The 24,050-nt window shown below is 42.1% G+C and overlaps 1 protein-coding gene across 4 annotated transcripts in view; it reads left to right on the top strand.

Annotated features, from left to right (window-relative positions):
* The window catches only part of TTC28 (tetratricopeptide repeat domain 28), a 740,175-nt gene that overhangs the window by 608,869 nt on the left and 107,256 nt on the right, over nt 1-24,050 (top strand). For all 4 annotated transcript variants that reach the window (XM_054470478.2, XM_054470479.2, XM_054470481.2 and 1 more), the window contains 6 exons: nt 789-2,130; nt 3,391-3,914; nt 7,889-7,998; nt 10,121-10,250; nt 12,781-12,999; nt 14,941-15,106. In XM_054470478.2, the coding sequence (XP_054326453.2) occupies nt 789-2,130; nt 3,391-3,914; nt 7,889-7,998; nt 10,121-10,250; nt 12,781-12,999; nt 14,941-15,106 (2,491 nt within the window). The remainder of the gene's footprint in view (nt 1-788; nt 2,131-3,390; nt 3,915-7,888; nt 7,999-10,120; nt 10,251-12,780; nt 13,000-14,940; nt 15,107-24,050) is intronic.

The raw sequence follows: 24,050 nt of genomic DNA, 5'->3' as shown, positions 1-24,050 counted from the left end.
GATGTTTCTGATTTTCCAGTAGTCTATAGTGCCACATTGAAGGTTGTTACGTGTATTGTTATGCAATCTTTTGTGTTTGTCAGATTATTTTCTTAGGATACTTTCCCTTCAGTAAGATTGCTGGGTCAGAGTAGGGGCGCGTTTGTGGTTCTTGCCAGGCTGCTTATGCAAAAAGGTTGTTCCAGTTTATGTCCCCAGCAGTTGGTATGTTTACCAATTTTAGGACAATCTCATCAGTGTAGGAGTTGTGGTTAATTTTTTTGTTTGCTAATTTAGCCGAAGTAACATGGTACTTCAGGGTTGCTTTATTTTGCATTTCATTGATTATTAAAGGAAATTAGCATTTTCTCCTGTGGTTACTCTTTGTATTTCTTTGGATGTGAGTTGTCTGCTAACATTTACAGGTTTTCGCCTATTTTAGTTAATTGGGATCTTCATTTTTAAAAAATCAAACCAAATAAACTCTTTACACGCAGTGGCTATTGAACTTTTTCATTTATGTTTAATATATTTTCCAGTATTGTTTTGCCTTTTAATTTTAGATATGTATTTGTAGTACAAACATTCTTATTTTTGTAATAAAATCTGTAAATGTTTTTTTCTGTTGCTTTGAAACTTAAGCTGTCCTCCCTCTGGAGAGCTGATAAATATTTAATTCTACCTTCTGTTATTTTGAATTCTTTAATTCATCTGGATTGGATTTTACTATAAATTGAGATGCAAATTATATTTCTACATTGCAAATCAGTTATTTCAGTCTTAGTCTGTTCTTTTATTCTCTTTCTCAGGAATCATACACCAGATGAAAGGTGATTATGACACTGCACTGAAACTCCACAAGACCCACCTGTGCATCGCCCAGGAGCTGAGTGATTATGCTGCCCAGGGCCGTGCCTATGGGAATATGGGCAATGCTTACAATGCCCTGGGCATGTACGACCAGGCGGTCAAATACCATCGGCAGGAGCTGCAGATCTCCATGGAAGTGAATGACCGCGCCTCACAGGCCTCCACACATGGGAACCTTGCCGTGGCCTACCAGGCCCTGGGTGCCCATGACCGGGCCCTGCAACACTATCAGAACCACTTGAACATCGCCCGGGAGCTACGAGACATCCAGAGCGAGGCCCGGGCCCTTAGCAACCTGGGCAATTTCCACTGCTCTCGGGGAGAGTATGTCCAGGCTGCCCCCTATTATGAACAGTACCTCCGACTTGCTCCCGACCTTCAAGACATGGAAGGAGAAGGGAAGGTCTGCCACAATCTTGGCTATGCCCATTACTGCCTTGGAAACTATCAGGAGGCAGTGAAATACTATGAACAGGATCTGGCACTGGCCAAAGACCTTCACGACAAGTTGAGCCAAGCAAAAGCCTACTGCAACTTGGGCCTAGCATTCAAGGCTCTGCTGAATTTCAGTAAAGCTGAAGAGTGTCAGAAGTACCTACTGTCCCTAGCCCAATCTCTGAATAATTCCCAGGCTAAATTTCGAGCCCTAGGGAACCTGGGCGATATATTCATCTGTAAAAAAGATATAAATGGTGCAATAAAATTCTATGAGCAGCAGCTGGGCTTAGCTCACCAGGTAAAGGACAGAAGATTAGAAGCCAGTGCATATGCAGCCCTGGGCACTGCCTACCGAATGATCCAGAAATATGACAAGGCCCTGGGTTATCACACACAGGAACTGGAGGTATATCAGGAGCTGAGCGACTTGCCAGGGGAGTGCAGAGCTCATGGGCACCTGGCTGCTGTCTACATGGCCCTTGGGAAATACACAATGGCATTCAAGTGTTATGAAGAGCAACTGGATCTAGGGCAAAAGCTGAAGGATCCGAGTCTGGAAGCCCAGGTCTATGGCAACATGGGCATCACAAAGATGAACATGAATGTGATGGAAGAAGCCATTGGCTACTTTGAGCAGCAGTTGGCCATGCTGCAGCAGCTAAGTGGAAATGAGTCTGTGCTCGACAGGGGCCGGGCATATGGCAACCTGGGGGATTGCTACGAAGCCCTGGGTGACTATGAGGAAGCTATCAAATACTATGAACAATATTTATCTGTCGCGCAGAGTCTGAATCGCATGCAAGACCAAGCCAAGGCTTACCGGGGCCTGGGAAATGGACACAGGTAAAAATGACCAAGGACAATTGTGGTTTATAGTTCTGCAAAAAGAGCATCTGTGACAGTAAAGGCAACTTCATGTCTGCATGGCAGTTTGTTAACTACAAACATTTTCATACATATCTCATCTGATTCCTCCAACAACTGTTTGAATTAAGTAGTTGATGTTGTTACCCTTATGTTATGGACAAAGAAACTAAAGCCCAGAGAAATTGAGTTAATGCCTAAGATTATGCAGCTTAAAAGGGAGAGCTGAGAGTTAAACCCAAGGCTCTGTGACTCCAAATGCAGTGCCTTTTGACTACATTAGAATGAGAAGGATAATAGGGATGGGGAAGGTGAACGAGTCACTTTCACTGATCTTTTCTGAATACCTCCCACGTTATATGAATGTGTTTATTAATACAACATCTGCACCTAACCAATTACTTAGACCCCATTGTGTTGCTCCTCAGAAAAGCCACCTGATAATAGGAGAATGCATAAATGTACTATGTTGCATGCATCATCTGTGCAAGGTCCCTTGCACAAATATCTTAATAGTTTTAACAGTTTTGTATTACTCTACATCTATTATCATCTGCTGTGGGATGTGGGATTTATTATCACCAGAATCGGAGGCTCAGAGGAACTAATTCATGTGCCCCACACAACTGGTTTGGTCATGCTCTTTCCACGCTTATCGTGTCTTCTCTTAGCAGCACAAAAAGACACACTGTTGGTCAAGGTGATACTTTCTCCTAAATGTGGGGAACCCAAGAAGGTGCCTGTGTCTGCAGAATATATGGCCCCACCAGAGAGGCAGGGGATTAGGGCTCCTGGAGTGGAGGAAGGGCAAGGGTCAAACTAAATCTTCACCCACAGAGTGCTCTTGAGAAGCTCAGGGTGAAAGATTTATAGCCACCGTAAAGTGATTTCAAAAACATAGTCTAAGCGGTAGTGGAAATTGGGAAGCCTGAAGAACCAAACAGTTCACTTGCTATCATTGTGCCTATTAATATATTTTATGTTTCCTCTGGGGTATATATCCCATTGAATCTCAAGCTCTTGGGAAGGTCACTAAGGGATGACTTTTGAATTGCTTTCCAGATTATGAAATTCCTCTGCATCTCACTCTAAGGGCACATGATAGATTTTAGCTAGAAGAGGATTTAAGAGCTTCTATAGTAAGTGACAGTGACAAATGCTTTTCATTTTCTCAGGGGCTTTAGCATGTCTGCACCTGCACGAAATAATATCATTGCTTTTCTGTCTATATCCCCACAGGGCAATGGGGAGCTTGCAGCAAGCCCTTGTGTGCTTTGAAAAGAGGCTCGTGGTTGCCCATGAGCTTGGGGAGGCCTTCAATAAAGCCCAGGCCTATGGAGAGCTGGGAAGTCTGCACAGCCAATTAGGGAATTACGAACAAGCCATTTCCTGCCTTGAACGCCAGCTGAACATTGCTAGAGATATGAAAGACCGAGCCCTGGAGAGTGATGCAGCCTGTGGCCTGGGGGGCGTTTACCAGCAGATGGGGGAGTATGACACAGCCCTGCAGTATCACCAGCTTGATCTACAGATAGCAGAGGAAACCAACAACCCCACGTGCCAGGGCCGAGCCTATGGGAACCTGGGCCTGACTTATGAATCCCTGGGCACCTTCGAGAGGGCTGTGGTCTATCAAGAACAGCACTTGAGCATTGCTGCACAGATGAATGACTTGGTGGCCAAGACGGTCTCATATAGTAGCCTTGGAAGGACCCATCATGCCTTGCAGAACTATTCCCAAGCAGTCATGTACTTACAGGAAGGTAGGTGAAAAGGCCCATTGTGTTCTCTTGGCCTACTTGAAATCAAGTTCAGAGTCAGAACTCAAGACTCAGAGGGAAGTATGCACAGTTTGGCCACCTCTGTGTGGAGTAAGGGTCTCAGAGGCCACATTGTCAGTTCAACTCCAGAATCACGGTGTCCCCACCAGGTGTCCGTTGATAGCACTAAGGTGTTTCATTGTCCATAGCACCTTGCCCTGCTCTCTCGGACCCAGATTGTCTTACTCTCCCGGTGACAGCATCTACTGCTCGCCAGCTGCCCAAGGAGCTGATACCCTCCTTGCTTTTCAGAACCATCTGAGGAATGAGCAACACATTCTCACACAGATGAATCAAGTAAGATGTAATCCTAAAAAATTATAAGGGTTCAAATCAGAAGAAAATGCCCATCTGCTCCAGATTCTGTTGTCCCTTTAGAGAATATCTAAACTAACTATATTAAAACTTTATAGAAGTCAGTTCTGACATGGCAGCTGAAGTCTAATCCAGAAGTATCAGTCTGAGGGGCACTCAAGCAGTAAACCAGGCCTCTTTCTCAGCATTTGTCACCTACAATGCTTGGGCTGGTGCCACAGTAGGGTCTTGTTCCAGGCAGGCTTAGAAACTGAAGGCTGCACAGTTGGACCTTGGATGCTTCCTTCCTCCGAAAGCAGAAGTCCCATAGCAATGTATTTGCCCTCCACCTCTTTACATTGAGATGAGGCTTTCTGCTCTTGAAAGTCCTTCTCCTCACACAGGTGGATCCTCTCTCCCTAGAAGGGAAAAAGGGCAGATAGCTCACTGGTAAAAGGAATGGTTACTGATTTCAGGCAAAAACTCTCATTTCCAGGGGGCTTTGCACATAAAGTTTATTTAAGCTGATTCAATTCTCACAATAGTCTTGTGAGGTATATCTTTTTATTCCCATTTTTGCAGTTGAATCACCTGAGGCTCAGAGAAGTACAGTGATTCGATCCTGATCATGTAGTCAGTTAGTCAAGGAGTAGGGCCCAGCCCGAGTTTTCCAACCCAGAAACCACACAAGATCCTCTCTGAAGTTGTTTCTAACTTTACAATTGCAGAGTAGGGTTGGGCATCCTACCCCCTTTTACTCCTGAGCCCCCACTGGGAAGCCAGGAGAGAGAGAAGCAGGAAGCAAAGAGGAGAGTGGGTGGAGAGCTGATGATTCGCTGGTTTCCTTTGCAACAGACAGGGACTGTGCTGGCCTGCAGTCTGAGAGGTTACAGAGAGTCTGGAAGCCACTTCCCAGACCTTATCTAGCTCCCCTTCTATCCACATGGGGCTCTGCCTCAATGCATTAAATGAGAATGTTGGCTTCTAATTTCCTGAAACTTGACTGTGGTAAAATTACGACAGACAAGGAGCAATTTTCAGTTGAATTTGTAAAAACTATTAAATTCAGTCATATGACAACTTTTCAGCTGTGTTCTTTTGTACTTTCTGAAATACTATTTCCATGAAACAGCTGGTTTGCCTGAGACATTGCAACACAATTCTGTATTTGTGGAAAACTCTCAAGTTCATTTTTATTGTTTCTTGTAATTTTTTAAGTCTTGCAGAGATCTAAAAACTCTTAATTTGTAGCATCTCTACAGTGTCTGTCTTGTGGATGTGTCCACTAGAGAGTCTGCAGCTGATGGCTTTCCTCGTGGGCCAAACCAGATGCCTCTTCTCATGAGTGGAGGACACCTGGACGGTGCTTTCCGAATGCTCTGAGTTAGGTCTGCAGCCTCTGGCAAGGAGGGACTAGTTTATCTGGAAACCACCCTACTGCTCCCTTTCCCCTGGCTTTCTGAGGGGATGAGTCTGTGGGGCCTTGTAGATCAGCATCACCCTTCTTCAGTGCAATAGACTCTCACAGGTGGGGCCTGGTCTGAGCCTTTTGAACAAGCTCTCCAGGTGCTGTGGAGGGAGACACCTCTGGATAAAACCACTGGTCTCACCCAGCCCTTCTTCTTCTTGCAAATGAAGAAAGGGAGCATGGATCAATTTGGTGACTTTCCTGGAACCAGTCCCTGACAAACTATAGGTTCTAGGAGAGCTGGATGGGTGAGTCAGGTTCCTAAGAGGCAGAAGCAGAGAGAAGCTGGGGCAGGACAGATACCATGTCTATCCAGTGGGCTTTTAACTCTTCATTGTTGAACCTCAGCTAGAGTCCTACATGCTGAGGATATAGCAGGAACAAAGCAAAGTCCCTGTTCTCATAGAACATGGCTTCTAAGCAGGAGTTGTCTCAATGAATTTTACTTCTGACTCATAGATCTTGACCTAGAAGGGACATCTGTATTGAAGAACTAATGTGTTTAGCTTATTGAAGGTTTAAACAATCAGTATCCTTCTGGTTTTCTCCCAAGAACCATCTTCTTTCATATGTTTTTTATTCTGTGAGGTGTTTAAAAATGTGAATTATTTACAAATATTTTTGTTATCCAATAACATGACTTAAAATGTTGTTTCTAAGTTTTCTGAGTTATGAGCATTTTGAAATGTATATTTATGACCTTGAACCTGAGTGTCACTTTTCTTACCGTCTCAACAGACTCAATTCCTTTTCAAAAGTCTGAAATTGCACAGGCCCAGCATGATCAGAGGCAGGCTTCCATCTACCCTGAATTAGATTAGAAGAAGGAAGTCCTTCCTTTGTGTGTGCAGTTGTACGGTGGGAGCCTTCATGCTGTCTCTGCACAAGCTAGCTTCTATGTACAGTGAGCAGGACAATGAGGGCAAAGTGATGCTGAGAACTGCCTAGTGACCAATACAATAAATGGTTGCCTTCAGATTTGACTCTCACAAAGCCCTCGAGGTTGCTGGTGTCCTGAAACCCAGAAGCTTGCTGTGGGTAAGTGACCCAAACTGCAGGTGCCTACCTGAAGGCTATTAAAATGAGGATGGTTTCATTTAAGGCTTTTGCCTCATAATAGCACTTGTTTTGCAACCCCGATGAGGCACATCAAAGTCTTAGACTGAAAGGGAAAACAGATCAGACATGAAATGTGTCAGTAACATCAGTAACAGAAGGCAGGGTCAGGCTGTGTTCATATTCTGCTTTCAGGAGAACATCGTATGTGTCTTCTATTAACACTCATTGGATGCTGTGCACGTGAGAAAGGAAGAATATTCTTTTGCCTTCTGTATTTAACTATCAGGAAAAGCATTGCCAGCGAAAGAATCAGGTTAGATAATGTATCAGCCAGGAGTTTTCCTTTGCAAAGCTATGGATTTCAAATTTAGGAGGGTGACCAGGTTAAGTTTCACTTGTTTTAGTGTTTCTGCCTGCCCAGCAAACCTGTCTCCTGCTGATAGCCATCACCTGAGCTCTTGCCGAGGCATCCTGGAACATCCTGGAAATGTTGCTACCAACACAGAATTTGAAGAGAATGCTTATTCTACCTTGGCTGATTCAGCTCTTGTCCTCATTTTATCTAGCTGTGTTGTTAGTATTCTTTTTTTTTTTTTAAAGAGATGGGTCTCACTAAGTTGCCCAGGCTAGAGTCTTACTCCTGGGCTTAAGCAGTCCTCCTCCCTCAGCCTCCTGAGTAGCTCTTGTTAACATCTTTTATAGACACCTGAAGCAAAATTGGGTGGGAGCAGTGCTATCCCAGCGCTTTAGGAGGCCAGGGTGGGTGGATCACTTGATGTGGGTGGATCAGGAGCTGGAGACCAGCCTGGGCAACATGGTGAAACCCTGTCCCTACCAAAAAATACAAAAGCCAGCCGGGTTGTGGTGGCCCATGCCCGTAGTCCCAGGTATTCCGGAGGCTGACTGAGGTGGATCACCTGAGCCTGGGGAGGTCCAGGCTGCAGTGAGCTGCCACTGCACTCCAGTCTGGAGAACAGAGTGAGACCCTGTCTCAAAACAAACAAAAACACAAAAGTAAAATGACCCTTCAGGACTCCTTAGGATAGTGGAATTATCCATCTTCTATGTTTCCTTAAATTTCTCTATCTGGTTTCAGGTTTAAGGTTAGCTGAGCAACTGGGCCGAAGAGAAGATGAGGCAAAAATTCGCCATGGCCTTGGCCTCTCCCTTTGGGCTAGTGGAAACTTGGAGGAGGCCCAACACCAGGTAAGCAGAACGCCTGACTGAAGTGGATTTTTTGTTTCCAGAAGCATGGGAGACCTTAGGATTACTCTCCTAGTAGTGATGGCATTTACAAGAGGCACTGACTTCTACCCTTGAGCTAATGTGTATGATTTCCCGCCTGTACTAGCCCAGAAGTATTTGAACAATCAGTAAAGATTTTTGCTCACTCATGTGATAGATTTCTCAATTTCTTAAGAATTCTTGTATTAACTGCTATTGCTCCCCATTAAACATTAATATGAAATTATATTCATTTCATGACAAAACAAGAATTCATAATTAAATTTCATGTTTCTAGATATATTAATAGATATAACTTCTCTCTCTCCCTCTTTTACAATAAGGCCATATTTCTGCATATATGCAAGTAGTTGAAGGAAAGTCCCTTGTCATGCTGGCCCTGGAGAGGAGAAAGATCCCTCGAGTTATGGGCCTCCTCTGTTAGGTTGGAGGAGTAGTGAGATGGCTGCATCTAAGATCACGCACTCATCCAGATCGCGAGCATGTGAGTGGTGACGGCAGAGGACATTGTGCTAGGCAGACGGGAACAAGGATAAAGACATCCAGACTCCTATCCAGAGGTGCTCACAAGAGTTGAAGAGATGTGACTGAATTTGTACCATAGCATTCTAGAATGTTAGGGTGTTTTACTGTACTTTTAAAATGATTAAAGACAATGTAAAGGATTAATTCTCTAATTTCCTGGTTATAAAAAGTAAGACCTGTGTTGATACTGTGATTTGCAATTTTCAAAGTACTTATTATAGCTCAATGAATTTGATCCTTAAAATAACCCTGTGAGGTAGAAACTATCCTCTTTATAGAGAGGAAGAAATTGAGTCTCTGAGTCTTGCCAAAAGTCACACAGCCAATTAGTGGCAGAGTTAGGAACACATTCTCTTAGCGCTCTCCGGGTCTATGTCTCTTAGTCTTAGAATTCTGTACTTGATCTTAGCCAAAAGGCCGAGAAGCAAGTAGTCTTAGAATTCTGAAGTTTGGATAAATTTAAAATTTGATAGTGAGTTTCCAGCATATAAATATCAGAGTCATCTTAGACAGTGTGGCATGAGGGGGAAAAAAAAAGAAAATATCAGAGTCAGAAAAGTCTGATGGCCTCACTGATGGAGAAGCCCGTTAGAGCATCAGGACAGTGTCTCTGTTAGGAATGGCAATTGTCTGGTCCTCAGAGTGTCTATGTGAGTGGGCATGGCTCCTTGAGGAGCTTGCCCAGTGATGATCTGACCCTGGGACACTGAACCATCTGCAAAGAGCTATCGCCCTTCAGAGAGTGTGGCGCTCTCTTCCCCTCAGGCTCGTCCATTTCCAGGATGCCTTCACCATACCTGTTCTCACTCCCATCCTTACTCACCATGAGGCGCGAGGGTGGTGAATTGTGGTTGCCTGATGACAAGAGGAGAGGCTTTTTGTTTTAATAAAAATCAGCACTTGGTGGATTAATATCTGTTTTAATATCTTTAAGACCGTAAGTCTATAATTCCTGTCTTTTAGATCCCCTTGTCTGTCAAAAATCGATTATATAAACTGTAATTTACTGGGCATGATCTGATGCCTTTTTAGGTCCACAAGGACCTACCTGGTGTCAGATTCTAACTGAGGTCCGAGGGGAGTCAGTGGGCGAGTGGCAGGTAGCTGGAAAAACACTCGAGGAAGCGTAGACAGTTTCACCATGGCTTTACTCTCTCTGGACGCTAGTGAGCCCAGGCACGAGCCATGGGCGCAAGCCATGTATATGGTGTTAGCAGGGTAATTATACCTTTTAAAGACAATAATGGCTCTGAGCCAAGCACGAGCTCACATGCGTGATCACCTAATGCGCCTCACATGGTGTCATTACATAATGAGTGGAGTTGTGAGCTTGTGCTCCAAACTCACTGGGTCATGCTGGACTGGATGTCTGCCTCGGCCTATTCTTGACCGCAGCACGTCCATTTTTCCTTACACCTGGACATAAGACTCTTCCTTTCAAATCTGTAAAAGATATTTAGGTTGTGCACAAAGATATGAGCAAAAGTTGTCTCTAGTCTGTAAACAGCTGGACATTGGTTTCTGGGGAATGGATGATGTTCTTCCTCCCTCCTTGCAGCTTTATAGGGCATCAGCCTTGTTTGAAACGATCCGACATGAGGCGCAGCTGAGCACGGACTACAAACTCTCCCTCTTTGACCTGCAGACATCATCCTACCAGGCCTTGCAGCGGGTGCTCGTCAGCCTAGGTGAGAACAGCCGGGGTTACTCCTTGCTTACGTGTGCACTAGTGCGGACGGGTGCGCGTCCGTGTGTCCAAGTTGTTTAGTGACAGCGGTGAAGAAGTATGATTTGTTGTGACAACAGACTGTGAAGCCACAACTACAACCAGTCATTGAACATTCATCCATTTGTTCAACAAAGATTAGTAGAGCTCCTACCATGTGCTGAGTGCCTGCCCTGGGGGTTACAGTCAAGAAGTCCTGGTTCCTGACCCGAAGAAGCTTAGCCTGTGGAGAGACATAAGTCAGTGAATCCAGTACAGTGCTGATTGGCACTAGGATAAACTCAGATGCTGTGGAAATAAAGTCTCTTTAAAAAAAAAAAAAAAAAAGTTTAAATAGAGATGAGATCTCACTGTGTTGCCCAGCCTGGTCTCGAACTCCTGGGCTCAGGCAATCCTCCTGCCTTGGCCTCCCAAAGGGCTGGGATCACAGGTGTGAACCGTCACACCCAGCCTGAAACAAAGTCTCTTGTCTGGTGGGTCCAGGAGCCAGAGAAAGTGTCCTTGAGACAGGGATGCTTGAACCAGGTGTGCCCTTCCTAGGTTCCCTCTCACCACTAGCATGTGGTTCAAGCATCTGACTAAGAGGAAGTACCTGAGAAGACACCTGGCCTCTTCTCTATTTCCTCATCCACACATCTTTCAAGGTTGCTGTCTAATAAATGTTTTTGCCACCTGGGTCTGCCTCCTAGGCTGTGGCATAGTCCGTGATGATTCTCCCAAGCCTATGTGCCCCATCACACTGGGGCAGCATGCATCTTCTTTCACACGGGCCTTAACTAGTCAGCCAGTCCCTTCCAGCTCCCTGTCATCTGCCTCTTCCCAGGAGATATTTATTGGAACTAACAAAGGCTTTGAATTTGGATGTTGAGGCCTTTTCGGTAACCTGTCTTTTGCTGTATGTATAGGAAGGACTCAAATTTCCTCTTGAAAAATGTATCTATTAAATGTGTTCATTGCTTGGGATTACAGTTTATTATCTGTTATAATCATAGTGTTAAGTCTGTCTAGCACTTAGGGGCCGATTTTCCAGTGGGCACAGAAATTGTCCCTGCTGTTCCAGTTAATAACTTAATAGAGTAAAAGGATACATTTACATACACACATACAAATCTCCACTTGCTTCTGATACCCAAACTGCAGGAAGCAAGGCATCCTTGAAGTGCTGTCACAGCTGCAGCATCTGGTCTGCTTCTGTCTGCTTTCTTTGGACTCTGGTTATAGTAACTCTTCCATATTTACATTTATGACAAAAGTAAATCCTCTGCATTGTGTTCCATCCGCACTTATAAACAATTCCTTTACATTTTTTGTGCTTTCATATTGGTACATTAGCTTTTAAACTAGATTATAGACCAGTTCCTTAAGGAAAGTGGAATTCAAAATTCGATTAAAAGATGGGAAAAGCTTGAGATAGAGAAGCAATTTTAAAGAACTAGAGACCTGAGAGGTTAAACTCTTTGCCCATGGGGATAAGGAAAAAAGTGTGTTGGAGCCCAAAATGGAATGAGATATCAGCTCCAACAACATTACTACTACCTGTTATACATGTGGTGATGTAAGTAGGCCTGCCAGCCATCTTTACATGTAGTGCTTCATTTAATCTTTAAAATAGCCCTTTGCGATAGGCAGGACAACTGTTAGCATCCCTCTTCTTGAGACAAGGCCAGTGAAAGGGAAAAGGGCACGCCCAGGAGAGGGATGGCATACGTAAAGGGATGGAGGTATAATTTGGAGAGAAATGGATAAGGCTGGACAATGTTATGCATAGAGGGGTTGCATGGAGGGAGGAGAGAGAGTCAGAAGACGCATAGACAGTTTGTGAGGCTGAGGCGGGTGGATCACTTGAGGCCAGGAGTTTGAGACCAGCCTGGCCAACATGGCGAAACCCTGTCTCTACTAAAAATACGAAAATTAGCCAGGAATGGTGGCACGTGCCTGTAATCCCAGCTACTCGGGAGGTTGAGGCAGGAGAATCGCTTGAACCCGGGGGGCGGAGATTGCAGTGAACTGAGATCATGCCATTATATTCCAACCTGGGAGACAGAGTGAGACCCTATCTCAAAAAAAAAAAAAAAAAAAAAAAAAAAAAAGACACGTAGGGAGCCAAGTGACACCAATAAACCTGGTGTCAGAAGCCAGGCAGGAGGTTACAAAAAAAAAAAAGCCAGGTTAGGGAGCAACTCAGGAGGTTGAGCAGAGATGGAGCAGGGCTAAGGACAAGTGCACTGAATTGGATCAGCTCTCTTGTGGTGCTGGCTGCAAGACAGGCGAAGGCCTGATGGCTTAGGGTAGTGTGGAATCAGTCATGCAGGACACTGCACCCACCATCTGAGGAAGGGAATTGAATTTGAAGCAGTGTGACTGAGATTCTGTCACATATTGAGAGCAGAGGCAGTGAGGTTTCTGCCCAGGATTTGATGGCCGTCCCTGATAGGCCTCTCTAAGTAAGCACACTCACTATGGACTCCTCAGCATATCTCTTTGTCTCCTAGGCCATCATGATGAAGCCCTGGCTGTGGCAGAAAGGGGACGGACAAGGGCATTTGCTGATCTTCTGGTGGAACGACAAACAGGACAACAAGACTCCGACCCCTACTCCCCAGTCACTATTGATCAGATCTTAGAGATGGTAAATGGCCAGAGGGGACTAGTGCTTTACTATTCCCTGGCTGCAGGCTATCTGTATAGCTGGCTGCTGGCTCCTGGGGCAGGTAAGATCTCTTTCTGTGAGAACAGGGCAATTAGAAGACTAGACCTGTGAAAGTCTAATGAATAGAGGTGGAATAGGTGCATTATCATAGATCATACTAAGTAACTGATGTCAGATTTTAGCAAAACCTCAGCCGCAGTGGATATGCCGTGGTGGGACATTCAATTAATAAGACAGCCCAGCTTTCACATTCCCCCAAGAAATTGCTGCTCCTCACTGTTAAATGTGGAAGCATTTATCAAGGAAGACTAAGAGCAGAAGAATTAATTTCACTAGCAGCCCTGTGTGTAGGCAGCTGTTGTTCATTAGCTAATAAAGCAATGACTGCAAGTCCTTATGAATTCTTTCTAGGCATGGTTTAATAATTGTGACCCTTTGTCATGGCAAAGTTAAAGAGACTAAAATGATAATGGCAACTCTATCACAGGTTATAAATAAGTCTTATGCTTGAAATTTCTGAGTTTAACAGAACCCATTTTTAACCAGTTCTGCTGTAAATCTATTTCAGAAGTAAAAATCTCCTTTGATTAAATCAGCATTAAATGTTCAGGCTGTAACAGTTTCACTAAATACAGAAACACTAATTAGCTGTTAGGGCCATATTTTTTGCATAATAAAATGCTGATGGCTTTACCAAGTTGGAGACACACCAGATCCAATTAGAGTTTATTGACTGGGGAAGTGGATCTTATAATTGGTCATCTTAACGAATGAGCTTCTTGAATATCTGTAAGCCAGTTTCAAAAACTTTAACTGCCAGCGAGAATTGACAAGATTTTCTTGATTATGTTTCTATCCCTTTGATTAAAAAAAAAAAATGATGGCTGGATGACAGCTCCCAGATGCTTTTAGACTCTGAGCATTTGTGCCTATACATTCTATGCCTCGGCATTGTTTTTAATAATTTTTTCCCTTTAGTTCCATGTTCTTTATGGGCTTCCCCAAAGAATGTTCTTACAGCTGACCTTTTTAATGCTAAAGGTTTTAAATTGTGATTTTTACAGTGACTTGGTTAATAAATGTTGGCCACAGTGGAATCTTTGTGGATCCCAGCTCCCAGAGTGGTACTGATACTTGTGAGGACACAGTTGATGACTGGGAGGTATCAAACTCCTTCTCTCTGTGGTTGTTACATCTTGGGGACATGATTTGACAGGTGGTATATCTGAATTCCTGTAATAATGAGCCATGTATAATGAGGCTTCTATTGTTTCTTTTTCCATTCCTTTTTGCTCTTAATGAGGCTCTGAAGCTTTCACTGGGGGCGCTAATCCAATCAGAGAGGACTGGCGTTTTCCAGAGCTGACACACCTCATTACCATTTGAGAATATATCCTATTTATTGCCAGAAAACCACTGTGGACTGCCTCAATTTCATGCACCCATCATTTTTTGCTCCTTTAATTAATTAATGACCATTGACCAGTTAGTCTTATTTAAAAATGGTTTAAAATGTTTTTATCTGGCCTTTATACTACATATTTATTATAATTTGCTTTTCTGAAACGAAAGCTCTGTTGGAACACAATTTCCACTTGGCCAATTATATTTTTCTTTGGGATTTCAATTTCTATAAGGAATATATCTTGGCATACTCATGCACTGTTCCTGAAAGGAGACTTTCCCTAGTTGGTGCTTCTAAGAAGCATCTGTTTTGAAACACATATGAAGTAGTGATAATTCCAGGAGCTTCTGAGGCTGTATCTTGAATTCCCTGGTTTCAAGCACCACACCTAATGCTAAAAGCTGTGAAAAGGATACTGACCAAAATAGAGAAAGCCCTCTTGAGACCTTGGATTTCAGGATTTTTTTCACACGGTTTGCAGGATGGCATGCTTGTCAAAGAAGTCACATAACATTGGCATTCCTGTCCACTGCCTTTAACTTCTCCTTTCTCTGACCCTAATTGTGTATAATGTTGGCTGTGCCTGTTTTGCTTCAGGAATTCTGAAGTTTCATGAACACTACCTGGGTGAGAACACAGTGGAAAACTCAAGTGACTTCCAGGCCAGCAGCAGTGCAACCCTTCCAACAGCAACCGGCTCAGCCCTGGAGCAGCACATTGCCAGTGTCCGGGAGGCCCTGGGGGTGGAGTCTCACTACTCAAGGTAGGTAGTAAAACATCCCCAAGCCCATTTTCAGATAAATCTCAGGGTATTATTTTTTGTAAACATCCTATTTGAGCTAACAGAAGAAATCTTTTGGAATTCATGTGGTTGCGCTCAGTCTGTTCACAGCTGCTGCAGCAGAAACAAATATGTGTCTCTGGAGTGTAAGCCTCTTAGTGGTCTGTCTTTATTCTTTTTGGTGATTTTCCATCAGATGGGGAAGGGCCTCATCAGACATGCCCATTCTGTAAGCAGGATTTGTAAACTGTTTAAACATAAACATGGCTTTGAATTTAACATACTGGCCAATTAAAACTGAGATTATTTTTTGTTATAAACAAATTATAATGAGTTTGTTTGTACTATAGCTGAACGCCTATTTGAGAGAGTAATTTAGTACCAGTGACAGGATATGTGCACAGATCTGTGAGCTGAGGGGTGAGGTGAAAGGAGCTGAACTCTCAAATATGAAGAATAGATAAGGGAACTGCTTTTTGCAAAGGTTGTAAAAGGTATAAGCTTATGGAAATATTTTATCATAATGATTGACTATTTTACATATGAAAAAAATAATTTCCACAAGCACCCTGCTTCTAGGGGAAATCAAAGGAAGAGGGTACCTTAGAGCTGGGTTGTAACCAGATTTCCCAGGCATCTCCGTTCTCCATCCAGTGATTACCAAGGGTTCGGAAGATCTGTGTGTCAGAGAATCTGCTATGTTAGCTTGTATCAGGTCCCAAGAATCTCTGGTCATCTCCTGAATGATTTCATTTGTAATCATGAAAATCCTTAGGTAATTCTGTGATTTGTTTAGAGATGCTTCACCCAGATTCCAAGTATGTAGTGGTTGCTGCCAGCAGCTGGACTGATCTTTGGGGTGCTTATTAAGTTGGGGAAGAAAAAGTTCTTAGGTGAAAAATGATTATTGAATAATTTAATGTCAATATTGGAAGGGGCTATAGTAGTCATCTAGTCCAACCCCTTTATTTAACAGAAGTTAACACTGAAATAGGACTTGCTGACAGCCAAGTTAGTGTCAGAGCCAGGATCAAAACAGTCTAGATCTCACCCAGACTTCCAGGCCAGTGCTTGTTCTGTTTTTAATTTTTAAAATTAATATCATATTTTGAGGAAATAGCCAAATATAAGAATTTCATTTCTAGCTTCTGTTTTTATGAAGTAGGAACAGGCTTTAGCCACATGCACACGTGCTTATCTTATTTATCCTGTGACTGCTGTGCATCCTGAAGTATCCCTGTCCTTAACAACCCAGGCAACAGTTTGGCAATTACAGGGGTTGACAGGGTGGTAACTCCCAAGAACTTGGAAGTAAGACTGCCCTCTGAGATTGAAATTATAAATGACCATAATAAACTAGGTTAGACATTAGACCAGAGGTATACAAAGCTGCTTCGGCAGACAGAAATTTAGGCCAGTGTGATTAGACTATAACCTGACCAAAGCTATTGCATGTCCAAAGTGAGAGTTAGAGGGGCATGGCTGGCCAGCAATAGAAACCCAAAAGTAGGAGAGTCAGCAGGGCAGACTTTGGCAGTGTTCATTTCTAACACTATCAAAGGGAGAGAGAATCTTGGTTTAGGGACACAAAGTCCCGTTGAAAAGGCTGACCCCATGGTGGACATGCAGTCGCCATGTTCTCTTAGTCCCCCCACTGTCCCTCCTTCCACAAGTATTTTGAGTGCTCACTCTGTATAAGGTACTATGGTAGAGATTAAGGATCCTGATGAACAAGGAGACATAGCCCCTACTGTCCCAGAACTGAGGGCAAGCTCTGAAGTGTGGCCTTCTAAGTTTGAAAACCTGATCGATGTTGCTAACATGCCCAAAGAGGGTTTGCCTCTTGGGAGCGAACTTTCATTAACGAAGCTCAAAGAAAGTTGTTCAAACTAGAATGCCGGTATTATGTACATTCTGTATCTGCAAGTATATTTACATGAGAAACCAAATGATAGTTAGAAAGGTTGACAAGAAGCATGGGACCTGAACAAGGGAAGGCAGGAGGACCATCTGAGAGATCTTCACTAAAGGCTGCTGAAGACCTTTGTGCATACTGCCTGGGGTAGCCTTTGGCAGTTTAATTCTCCTCATCCTCTGAGCTCAGCTCAAATATTCCCTCCTTAAGGAAGCCTCTACAACTCCCAACATAGTTTTCCCTACCCCTTATGCCCATTTATACATTCTCATTATACCCGACATTTTCATTTAAGCACTTACTACAATTTTAATTAAAAGATTTTATACACTCTGTTGTTTACTCTCTTTCAGTTCTGTGAGAGCAGGGGCTATGTCTGCCTTATTCATCAGGATCCCTAATCTCTAGCATAGTACCTTATAGAGAGAGCACTCAAATACTTGTGGGAGGAGGGACAGCAGGGATCTAAGAGAGCACGGTGACCACATGTCCACCATGGGGTCAGCCTTGCCGATGGGACTTTGTGTCCCTAAGCCAAGACTCTCCCTCCTTTCCATAGTGTTAGAAATGGGCACTGCCAGAGTCTGCCTTGCTAGCTTTCCCTTTTTCGTGTTTCTACTGCTGGCCACCAAGATTATAAAGGTACTTGGGTATGTGACACCTGCCATTTGAAACCTCTGCGTATGTGAAGGTGGCCTCTCCCTTATGGCAATGTGGGGACCACATCCAAGTCATCTCAGTCTAAACCAAACATTCATGGGGCTCAGCCTGCATGAAAATGTATATTTCACCTAATCCAAATTTCCAGATATCTAGATTAAAGTTCACCAGGAGAAAGAAGAGGATTACCCTTGGTCTCACTCTTCCATGCTTCTCATTGGATGTCATGGTTGAGCTTTAAATACATGTGGCTAAGCAGTTCTTCTCTATGATACTGGAGGTTGAGTAATTCTGTTTCCAGGTGCCTTTTGAATTGAAAAATGTCCTTTGAGTTATAGTTCATCTCTTCATCAATGGCAGAGAGAGAGGAAAGACTTCAACTTGCTTATGTTTCCCATGTTAACCATTTCCCCTCTGCTCTATACAGAGAGCTAACAAGTTCTAATGAGTCCTTAGGATCTCTAGCAGGTTATGTGGCTTGACACTCAGCATCACTTTGTTGGGCTGCCCTCAGTAGCCTAGATCTTCCCCTTAGACTGCTAGAAATAAGGTTTTTCCTGTTGCTTTGGAGTCCTCTTGTTAGAGATTTGTTCATATTTTGTGAGCTTAAACTCATATTGTGGATTATAATATTAAAATTAAACACTTTATTGGCGTGGTTTGAATTTACTGGAATGGAGTGTTTGTGAGAGCGATTCCTGTCTCATAGTTTCGTGAAAACAGTAAGAAAATTTCACTGAAATATTATTTTTCATCTATAAATTTAGTAAATATTTTTTAAAACCATAATGCTCAGTGAGAGTAAGGATGCAGTGAATGAGCAGGCTCATATCGTAGGGATATACCTTGATTTTGCATTTCTAAAAACAATTTGCCAGTAGTATAAAAAATCTTCTTACATGTTTATGCCCTTTGATCTCAAAATTCTTTATTATAGAAATGGAGCAAAGATCTGTACATACTAGTATCTGCCCTAGGTTTATATATTATAGAAGACATTGAAAACAACCTAAATATAGAACAATAATTGAATTACATACAAATTATTTTATATCTATTCAGTGTTATGTTGCAATTAAAATTTTACAAAGAATTTTTAATCAAATAGCCAAATGTTTAATCACATAGACAAAATATTAAGTGAAAAAATAGGATATAGAATTACTGTATATAGTATAATTTATATTTTGTAATTATACAAAATATGGATATGAAAAGAAAAATTCTCAGAAGGAGACTAGGCCATATTTTAGTGGTGATTATAAATGAATGCTGGAATTATAGATGCTTGTTATTTTATTCTTTTTACTTTTCCTTATTTTTAACTTTTTTTTTTACAATCAGGCATATAGTACCTTTTTTTTATTATTATACTTTAACTTTTAGGATACATGTGCACGTTGTGCAGGTTTGTTACGTATGTATACATGTGCCATGTTGGTGTGCTGCGCCCATTAACTTGTCATTTAGCATTAGGTATATCTCCTAATGCTATCCTTCCCAACTCCCCCTACCCCACAACAGTCCTCGGTGTGTAATGTTCCCCTTCCTGTGTCCATGTGTTTTCATTGTTCAATTCCCACCTATGAGTGAGAACATGCGGTGTTTGGTTTTTTGTCCTTGTGATAGTTTGCTGAGAATGATGGTTTCCAGCTTCATCCATGTCCCTACAAAGGACATGAACTCATCCTTTTTTATGGCTGCATAGTATTCCATGGTGTATATGTGCCACATTTTCTTAATCCAGTCTATGATTGTTGGACATTTGGGTTGGTTCCAAGTCTTTGCTATTGTGAACAGTGCCACAATAAACATACGTGTGCATGTGTCTTTATAGCAGCATGATTTATAATCCTTTGGGTATATACCCAATAATGGGATGGCTGGGTCAAAAGGTATTTCTAGTTCTAGATCCCTGAGGAATTGCCACACTGACCTCCACAATGGTTGAACTAGTTTACAGTCCCACCAACAGTGTAAAAGTGTTCCCATTTCTCCACATCCTCTCCAGCACCTGTTGTTTCCTGACTTTTTAATGATTGCCATTCTAACTGGTGTGAGATGGTATCTCATTGTGGTTTTGATTTGCATTTCTCTGATGGCCAGTGATGATGAGCATTTCTTCATGTGTTTTTTGCCTGCATAAATGTCTTCTTTTGGAAAGTGTCTGTTCATATCCTTCGCCCACTTTTTGATGAGGTTGTTTGTTTTTTTCTTGTAAATTTGTTGGAGTTCATTGTAGATTCTGGATATTAGCCCTTTGTCAGATGAGTAGGTTGCAAAAATTTTCTCTCATTCTGTAGGTTGCCTGTTCACTCTGATGGTGGTTTCTTTTGCTGTGCAGAAGCTCTTTAGTTTAATTAGGTCCCATTTGTCAATTTTGGCTTTTGTTGTTTTAGACATGAAGTCTTTGGCCATGCCTATGTCCTGAATGGTATTGCCTAGGTTTTCTTCTGGGGTTTTTATGGTTTTAGGTCTAAGATGTAAGTCTTTAATCCATCTTGAATTAATTTTTGTATAAGGTGTAAGGAAGGGATCCAGTTTCAGCTTTCTACATATGGCTAGCCAGTTTTCCCAGCACCATTTATTAAATAGGGAATCCTTTCCCCATTTCTTGTTTTTGTCAGGTTTGTCAAAGATCAGATAGTTGTAGATATGTGGCATTATTTCTGAGGGCTCTGTTCTGTTCCATTGGTCTATATCTCTGTTTTGGTACCAATACTATGCTGTTTTGATTACTGTAGCCTTGTAGTATAGTTTGAAGTCAGGGAGCATGATGCCTCCAGCTTTGTTCTTTCGGCTTAGGATTGACTTGGCAATGCGGGCTCTTTTTTGGTTCCATATGAACTTTAAAGTAGTTTTTACCAATTCTGTGAAGAAAGTCATGGGTAGCTTGTTGGGGATGACATTGAATCTATAAATTACTTTGGGCAGTATGGCCATTTTCACAATACTGATTCTTCCTACCCATGAGCATGGAATGTTCTTCCATTTATTTGTATCCTCTTATTTCATTGAGCAGTGGTTTGTAGTTCTCCTTGAAGAGGTCCTTCACATCCCTAGTAAGTTGGATTCCTAGGTATTTTATTCTCTTTGAAGCAATTGTGAATGGGAGTTCACTCATGATTTGGCTCTCTGTTTGTCTGTTATTGGTGTATAAGAATGCTTGTGATTTTTGCACTTAGATTTGTATCCTGAGACTTTGCTGAAGTTGCTTATCAGCTTAAGGAGATTTTGGGCTGAGACAATGGGGTTTTCTAGATACACAATCATGTCATCTGCAAACAGGGACGATTTGACTTCCTCTTTTCCTAATTGAATGCCCTTTATTTCCTTCTCCTGCCTGATTTCCCTGGCCAGAACATCCAACACTGTGTTGAATAGGAGTGGTGAGAGACGGCATCCCTGTCTTGTGCCAGTTTTCAAAGGGAATGCTTCCAGTTTTTGTCCATTCAGTATGATATTGGCTGTGGGTTTGTCATAGATAGCTCTTATTATTTTGAGATACGTCCCATCAATACCTAATTTATTGAGAGTTTTTAGCATGAAGGGCTGTTGAATTTTGTCGAAGGCCTTTTCTGCATCTTTTGAGATAATCATGTGTTTTTTGTCTTTGGTTCTGTTTATGTGCTGGATTACGTTTATTGATTTGTGCATGTTGAACCAGCCTTGCATCCCAGGGATGAAGCCCACTTGATCATGGTGGATAAGCTTTTTGATATGTTGCGGGATTCAGTTTGCCAGTATTTTATTGAGGATTTTTGCATCAATGTTCATCAAGGATATTGGTCTAAAATTCTTTTTTTGTTGTTTCTCTGCCAGGCTTTGGTATCAGGATGATGCTGGCCTCATAAAATGAGTTAGGGAGGATTCCCTCTTTTTCTATTGATTGGAATAGTTTCAGAAGGAAGGGTACCAGCTCCTCTTTATACCTCTAGTAGAATTTGGCTGTGAATCCATCTGGTTCTGGACTTTTTTTGGTTGGTAAGCTATTAATTATTGCCTCAATTTCAGAGCCTGTTATTGGTCTATTTCAGAGATTGAACTTCTTCCTGGTTTAGTCTTGGGAGGGTGTATGTGTCGAGGAATTTATCCATTTCTTCTAGATTTTCTAGTTTATTTGCATAGAGATGTTTGTAGTATTCTCTGATGGTAGTTTGTATTTCTGTGGGATCAGTGGTGATATCCCCTTTGTCATTTTTTATTGCGTCTATTTGATTCTTCTCTCTTTTCCTCTTTATTAGTCTTGCTAGCGGTCTATCAATTTTGTTGATCTTTTCAAAAAACCAGCACCTGGATTCATTGATTTTTTGAAGGGTTTTTTGTGTCTCTATTACCTTCAGTTCTGCTCTGATCTTAGTTATTTCTTGCCTTCTGCTAGCTTTTGAATGTGTTTGCTCTTGCTTCTCTAGTTCTTTTAATTGTGATATTAGGGTCTCAATTTTAGATCTTTCCTGCTTTCTCTTGTGGGCATTTAGTGCTATAAATTTCCTTCTACACACTGCTTTGAATGTGTCCCAGAGATTCTGGTATGTTGTGTCTTTGTTCTCATTGGTTTCAAAGAACATCTTTATTTCTGCCTTCATTTCATTATGTACCCAGTAGTCATTCAGGAGCAGGTTGTTCAGTTTCCATGTAGTTGAGTGGTTTTGAGTGAGTTTCTTGATCCTGAGTTCTAGTTTTATTGCACTGTGGTCTGAGAGACGGTTTGTTATAATTTCTGTTCTTTTACATTTGCTGAGGAGTGTTTTACTTCCAACTGTGTGGTCAATTTTGGAATAGGTATGGTGTGGTGCTGAAAAGAATGTATATTCTGTTGATTTGGGGTGGAGAGTTCTGTAGATGTCTATTAGGTCCACTTGGTGCAGAGCTGAGTTCAATTCCTGGATATCCTTGTTAACTTTCTGTCTTGTTGATCTGTCTAATGTTGACAGTGGGGTGTTAAAGTCTCCCATTATTATTGTGTGGGAGTCTAAGTCTCTTTGTAGGTCACTCAGGACTTGCTTTATGAATCTGGGTGCTCCTGTATTTGGTGCATATATATTTAGGATAGTTAGTTCTTCTTGTTGAATTGATCCCTTTACCATTATGTAATGGCCTTCTTTGTGTCTTTTGATCTTTGTTGGTTTAAAGTCTGTTTTATCTGAGACTAGGATTGCAACCCCTGCCTTTTTTTGTTTTCCATTTGCTTGGTAGATCTTCCTCCATCCCTTTATTTTGAGCCTGTGTGTGTCTCTGCACATGAAATGGGTTTCCTGAATACAGCACTCTGATGGGTCTTGACTCTTTATCCAATTTGCCAGTCTGTGCCTTTATATTGGAGCATTTAGCCCATTTACATTGAAGGTTATTATTGTTATGTGTGAATTTGATCCTGTCATTATGATGTTAGCTGGTTATTTTGCTCATTAGTTGATGCAGTTTCTTCCTAGCATCAATGTTCTTTACAATTTGGCATGTGTTTGCAGTGGCTGGTACCGGTTGTTCCTTTCCATGTTTAGTGCTTCCTTCAGGAGCTCTTTTAGGGCAGGCCTGGTGGTGACAAAATCTCTCAGCATTTGCTTGTCTGTAAAGGATTTTATTTCTCCTTCACTTATGAAGCTTAGTTTGGCTGGATATGAAATTCTGGGTTGAAAATTCTTTTCTTTAAGAATGTTGAATATTGGCCTTCACTCTCTTCTGGCTTGTAGAGTTTCTGCCAAGAGATCAGCTGTTAGTCTGATGGTCTTCCCTTTGTGGGTAACCCGACCTTTCTCTGTGGCTGCCCTTAAAATTTTTTCCTTCATTTCTACTTTGGTGAATCTGCAATTATGTGTCTTGGAGTTGCTCTTCTCAAGGACTATCTTTGTGGCGTTCTCTGTCTTTCCTGAATTGAATGTTGGCCTGCCTTGCTAGATTGGGGAAGTTCTCCTGGATAATATCCTGCAGAGTGTTTTCCAACTTGGTTCCATTCTCCCCGTCACTTTCAGGTACACCAATCAGACGTAGATTTGGTCGTTTCACATAGTCCCATATTTCCTGGAGGGTTTGTTTCTTTTTATTCTTTTTTCTCTAAACTTCTCTTCTCACTTCATTTCATTCATTTCGTCTTCCATCACTGCTACCCTTTCTTCCAGTTGATCGCATTGACTACTGAAGCTTGTGCATTCGTCACGTAGTTCTCGTTCCGTGGTTTTCAGCTCCATCAGGTCCTTTAAGGACTTCTCTGCATTGGTTATTCTAGTTATCCATTCGTCTAATTTTTTTTCAAAGTTTTAACTTCTTTGCCATTGGTTTGAACTTCCTCCTTTAGCTCAGAGTAGTTTGATCTTCTGAAGCCTTTTTCTCTTAACTTGTCAAAGTCATTCTCCG

This window comes from Pongo pygmaeus, chromosome 23, assembly GCF_028885625.2.
Source record: "Pongo pygmaeus isolate AG05252 chromosome 23, NHGRI_mPonPyg2-v2.0_pri, whole genome shotgun sequence".
NCBI classification, from domain to species: Eukaryota; Metazoa; Chordata; class Mammalia; order Primates; family Hominidae; genus Pongo; species Pongo pygmaeus.
Note: the sequence above shows the minus strand (reverse complement) of the source record. Positions and strands in the feature narration are given on the sequence as shown.